The following is a 5,892-nucleotide window of genomic DNA, read 5'->3' on the forward strand; positions in this document are numbered from 1 at the left end:
CACCGAAAGGGTTGTCAAGCACTGGAACAGGCTGCCCAGGGAAGTGGCTGAGTCACCATCCCTGAAGGTATTTAAAAGACCTGTGGACGTGGTGTTTAGGGACATGGTTCAGTGGTGGACTCGGCAGTGTTAGGGTTACTGTTGGATTCTATGATCTTAAAGGTCTTTTCCAACCTAAATGATTCTCTCATTCTACATTTCTCAGCTCAGGCAGAATGGAAACAGTAGTGGAAGAACAGATACAGTGTTCGGTTTACTGTTGGATTCTATGATCTTAAAGGTCTTTTCCAACCTAAATGATTCTCTCATTCTACATTTCTCAGCTCAGGCAGAATGGAAACAGTAGTGGAAGAACAGATAAATAAATCTGATCTGTAACAGTTACATAAGCTGGACAACAGATAGCCACACAAAACGGAATGTTTTTGAGGGCATCTGTGAACCAGCCATGTGGGTATAGCATACTATGACAACAGTGACCAACAATAGCCTTTCACCCTGACATCAGCATAGCCAGCAAGCTGGGACTTACCCAGGCAGTCATAAGGAGGGAATGAAGTGTCAGCGGTGTTGGTGGAGGTAGAGCGTAGATGTTGGTGAGACACAGCTCTTTGAACTTCTTGCCAATCAGGCTCAGTACTTTTTCTACTTGTTGCGGGGAGCCTGGAAGACAAAAATCCCGCAGAAAATCTGTAGAATGGATATGCCGAGGACACCCCCACCATGTAAAGCAATATAGCTTCCAGAAGCCTTCTGTGCTACATCAACAACTTAAGTTTTAATAGATTGGCCACGTAAACTGATATCAGACCAACATGAGCAACTCAGACTGTCAGGCCCCAGTTTCAACAGCTTAGCTTCCAGTATGAACCCAATTCACTCGCAGATATTTTTCAGCCGCAATTAATCTAACATCCTTCACAGTCAAGACTGCATTTGCTGGTACACATCCCACAGCTCCTCCTTCAAGCCTGAAGTGATCCTGCAAAAGGTGTTGGTTAAACTACAGCAGCCGAAGATGTTAAAATGCATTCTCACCTCTAGAAGAGAAGGTTCACATGCCAAGGCACAGGCGACTTGGCATATACCTCTACTGTAACAGCACTGAGCAGAAAAGTTTTGTAAAGCACTGGACTCATGAAGCCACTAAATCTTTTTAAATTCCTTGCCCATCTAGTTAAGGCCCCCAAGCTACATATTAGACCATGAATAAAGAGACATTCCACTTACCTTCGATGTGGCAGACTTGGGAGTCACGGAAATAAGGTAGTGTTGAGACATAAATTTTGGCACCAGACGCTTGCCTCAAGAAGCTCATATATCTTCCTTGTTTGCCAATCAAGCGGCCAACTAATTCCTTTATGAAAGGGACAAGAAAGCAGCAGTCAGGAAGAGAAACACAGATCAAACAACACTGTTCTCTGTGGCTTATTTCACCCACATTCCCAGTTCTTATAGCATAGAGCCAGGCAGGATAAATATAAGTCATTGCTGGACCAGTGCAGAGTTCAGCTGGTCTGTGATAAGTCAAGGTAGATACAGATCAGTAAGCACAGCTCATTTTGGTAGATCTATTTTCATATTTTGTAGAACAACACAAAGGCACAATGGGACAAAACCAGGCCTGGTAAAGGCTACTTTCTTCCTACAGTCAAGTAAAGTCATATCCTCTCCCAGTCTCCCACCACTTTTTTTTTTTTTAAAAAGCATGCTACATGCATTTGTCACTCAGATACAAAATACTAAGTTTTAGCAATTTTTAAACAAGCTAATTAGATTAGAAAGGGAGTAGACAAATTCACAGGAAAGTAAACCAGGCTACCATGCCCGTTAGACTACAGAGTCCCTGGACAGCTGTGCAAGAGTAATGTGCAAGCCCTGTCATTTCTACTCTTCCAGTGGCATCTGCCACCACTTACTGTCAGAGACCAGATACCAGAGCAGAAGTGTTGGTCCCAAGTCAGTATGGATAATCCTATACAACGTAAAGTTAGCCACTTTAAGAAAAGCGACAGCCTGTCTTCACTAACCACTTTCTGCTGTAGAACTGCTTCCTTAGCCTGTGTTTTACTGATCCATTATAACACGTTACATGTCTTCACTGGGCTCACAGCATCCAAGCGCTCAAGGCAGCATGCTTATCCTGCCGGGAGCTGCTGTCTCACATTACTGGATGTCAGTATTTGGGTCTGCTGAGAAGCAGAACTGCAAGAGCAATGCTGTGCAGGACAGCCCCAGGTGATTTTGCATACACAAAGCAGGGAAGAAGGTATGAACATAGTCCTAAAAAACATAATCTCTCTCTCAACCCAAAAGAAAGTTCACTATAAAAAGACAGAGACACAGCAGCTCCACAGAATAGCTCAGATGAGCATTCAGCTTGTGAGGAAGGGTTTGGACAGGCAGTTGAAACTTAACCCTCCTACATAGTGGAAAGAAAAAAAATCATGACCTGCTCTTAACTGTGTACCCTCAAAGCCTTCTGAATGCTTTCAAAGCATCAGACTAACAGATCGGGGTGGAAGATAATGGAGAATAATGAGTCCAACAATCAGCGTTACCCTGAGCATAGCCCTGACATGCCTCTTGTTTACAATTGTGTACTGGCTCTTCACTCCTGTTGAGTCCTAATGGGAGCTAAATGCTTAAATCCTCGTTGATTTGTTGTTGATTTCCCTAGGATGGCACTGAGCCAGTACCAGACTGGAAGAACCAGAAGATGGCTATGTAGGGCAGGATGCGCGAGCAGGCCAGTGGCTGTTTACCTTTGGGACCTCTACTTCCCAGATAATGAAGTCGGACTTGCTGGATTCTCCTCCTAGCTTACAGTTCTGGCGAGTCACTGTCTTCCTCATGGCACAACCACTGTCCATAAAATCCATGCTATTTGCATCCAAACCTACAAGAGATGCACAGGTGTCAGCATTCAGACAATCCATACAATCCAGCTACCAGACACAAGGCCATGAAAATACATCATTTCATAGAGAGGTTACATTGAGCTCTTCCTATGCATTCAGTTGGGACGTTCCTGTATCAGGTTCTCCAGTATTTCAGACAGGCTAAAGTCCCATCACACATAGCCTACTTAAAGTTTCCTTTTACTCCTGGAGAAAAACATGCACACCTCTGGGAATGCAACAGAAGGAGGCCCGAGTTCAGCAGGAGTCCTTTGAACATGGTGACACCTTACACAGCAGCAGAGACAAGACACTATAAGTCAAAGTTACCAGCCAAATGAGAGCTATGCTAACATCAACACTGAGCTGCTGCTGCTGCAGGAAGGTATTTTGCATTTTCCCCATGGCTTAAACAGGGCTCTTCACAGGGAGTTCAGCATGCAGGGAGGGACACACAACCTGTTCATCCGCTCTTTGCACTGACATTACGTTCCTGCCCCAACAGAGGTTGCACTGTGACCCGACTGCCGGGTGTGCCCACTACTAGCTGTGGTAGGGGACTGCCATAAGCTTGAAGAAACAAGGTGCCAGAGATGAGCTATGTTTTGTTCCCAAACCATCAGCCAATACCAGGAACACTCCTACTTGGGAAGGGGACAAACTCAAACAGCTTTGTCCTGATCAGATCCCAGATACAGTCAGTGTAACAAAGTTGATCCTTCCTCCAGATTAACAAGCAGAAGCACGAAGATCCTCACTTGCTTGCAAGTATTCAGACTATCCAGTGCAAGACCAAAGAGAAAAATAAACCCAACAGCTGCTTCACATTTGCCACATCTTAACTAGTAACACAGCACAGCTGCCTAGAAAGTCAAAGGCAAACAGTGCAGCTGTTTGCCATAGACTTCCTAGACAAGGATGAGGATTTAAGTCTCAGCCTGGGTGTGAAGGTCAGCTGTAGGACCTCTTATCCAACATAGCCACATTATCAACTTTACCTGCTATATCCCCTCTCCCTACCCTTCAGCTGTCTCAGTGCAGAGCTTTCAGCCCTTGTCATCACCAGGCTCCACAACACAGTCTTGTACCGTCTTGTCACACCAGCATTCACAAGGCAAAACCATTTTCTTCCTATGGTTACTCTCACTAGTGAAAATGTTTTGAGGGTTTAATCCTTAGTTATTGGCAAACTCAATCCCCATGTCTTGCAACAAGCAGCGTTCCAACTACTTTGTAGCAATTACAAGAGATATCCTGTCATTAAGGGCTGTTGGCACCACAGGGTCCTATAAAGGATTTTAACATCCATCCCCAAGGTCACACAGGTTAACATTTGCTTAAACAGCTTTGTATTCTACCAGGCACACACCATCCAGGATCTAGAAGGCAAAAGCAACGGAGACAGATGGACAAACTCCTTGAACATTGCTCCCTATTGGGATTTCTTGGCATGCACCTACCCTTCCAAGCAAAAACGCTTCAGGGTAATTGGTCTGCAACCAACTGATTTTATCACAATTCATCAGAGCACTTCCCTGGTTCACCCAGCAGCACCTCAGAAACCTGCCTTACAGCTTCCTTTCAGCAGCAGCCCATAAACACAGATAAGAACCCAGTGCTTACTAGAGGCTGCCTAAAATGAAGCAGAAGCCATTTGTATTAACAGCTCTCAAACCAGCAAGGTGTTCAACAGCCTGGCCTACCTCCGGACATGGTCCATTTCACTGGGCTACCCAAGCACATGCTTAGCTTTAGACAGTAAGCTTTGTGCTGAAAAGGGGACCAGCCTCTTCACCCCTTTGCAGTATACCCTGAAGATCACCCAGCTAACACTGGATCCTACAGAGATGGGAATTCTGAGAGCAAATGCATACCCACCTGCACACGAGGGCTAAATATTCATCTGCTGGGAAAGTTAAACATGAGGAGGATTTATCTGAACATGTTATGAAGCAAAAGGGTTACAGCACATAAAATGCTTGTTCACCACATTTTTGTAGGAGGATTTTCAAATCCCTTACCTCCTGAGTGATCTCCATCCATCTGTGCTGCCCTGCTACACTCATGACGCAAGTCTGGACCATCGTCTTTCAGTATCCCATTAGTGTATGGCACTTTGCTGTCTTCAGGTAGCTTCAGAGTAGGAGGTTTTTCACTTGGTACTGAGGTCTGCTCAGCTGACGTGTCTTGGGTTGCAGATATGCTCAGCGAGTCCGAACACTGGCCTGATGTGACAGACAGCATTGTGTTCTGCAATGAGTGCTCCACACTTGTCCCACCTTCAGATGTGTATGTGTTGCACCCAAAGTCCTCCATAACCAAAGGTGACTTTTCCAGTGAACCTCCATGGTTTTCCACAGGAGTCCGGTCAACTCCTTGGGACTCACTGCACACACGGTTCTTCACCTGACGGTCTTTTGTATCTCCCTGAACAGGGCCGGATAAACAGCTGTCTGTTAAACAGCTGGAATCGGTCACACTCTGATCCTGTTCCTCAGTCTGCGGAGTTGTCAGTACCGCAGCATCACCCTTCGCAGCAATGTTCTCATCGGCTACTGTAGCTTCCTCCGCAAGCATCTGAGCAGGGGAAACAACGCTTGCCGTCTCCAGGGGTCTCTCAACTTGGCTGGCAGCAGCCTGGCAGGTCCGAGTGGACACATCACCTGCAGAACCAGACAGCACTTCCTCATTGCACACACGGTTCTTCACCTGACGGTCTTCTGTGTCTCCCTGAACAGGGCCGGATAAACAGCTGTCTGTTAAACAGCTGGAATCGGTCACACTCTGATCCTGTTCCTCAGTCTGCGGAGTTGTCAGTACCGCAGCATCACCCTTCGCAGCAATGTTCTCATCGGCTACTGTAGCTTCCTCCGCAAGCATCTGAGCAGGGGAAACAACGCTTGCCGTCTCCAGGGGTCTCTCAACTTGGCTGGCAGCAGCCTGGCAGGTCCGAGTGGACACATCACCTGCAGAACCAGACAGCACTTCCTCA

General features: G+C 46.2%; 1 protein-coding gene across 3 annotated transcripts in view; it reads right to left on the bottom strand.

The window, feature by feature from the left end:
- The window catches only part of AKAP1 (A-kinase anchoring protein 1), a 28,181-nt gene that overhangs the window by 10,280 nt on the left and 12,009 nt on the right, over positions 1-5,892 (bottom strand). Inside the window, exons 3-7 of one of the 3 annotated variants that reach the window (XM_009278255.2) lie at positions 5,610-5,875; positions 4,922-5,306; positions 2,766-2,899; positions 1,231-1,357; positions 533-663 (exon numbers count right to left, since the gene is read on the bottom strand). In XM_009278255.2, the coding sequence (XP_009276530.1) occupies positions 533-663; positions 1,231-1,357; positions 2,766-2,899; positions 4,922-5,306; positions 5,610-5,875 (1,043 nt within the window). Of the gene's footprint in view, positions 1-532; positions 664-1,230; positions 1,358-2,765; positions 2,900-4,921; positions 5,876-5,892 lie in introns of all 3 variants that reach the window. The other 2 variants (XM_009278254.2, XM_019471809.1) reach the window with 2 other exon arrangements.

The sequence above is a fragment of the Aptenodytes forsteri genome, unplaced genomic scaffold, assembly GCF_000699145.1.
Source record: "Aptenodytes forsteri isolate BGI_AS27 unplaced genomic scaffold, ASM69914v1 Scaffold66, whole genome shotgun sequence".
In the NCBI taxonomy this organism is placed as follows: Eukaryota; Metazoa; Chordata; class Aves; order Sphenisciformes; family Spheniscidae; genus Aptenodytes; species Aptenodytes forsteri.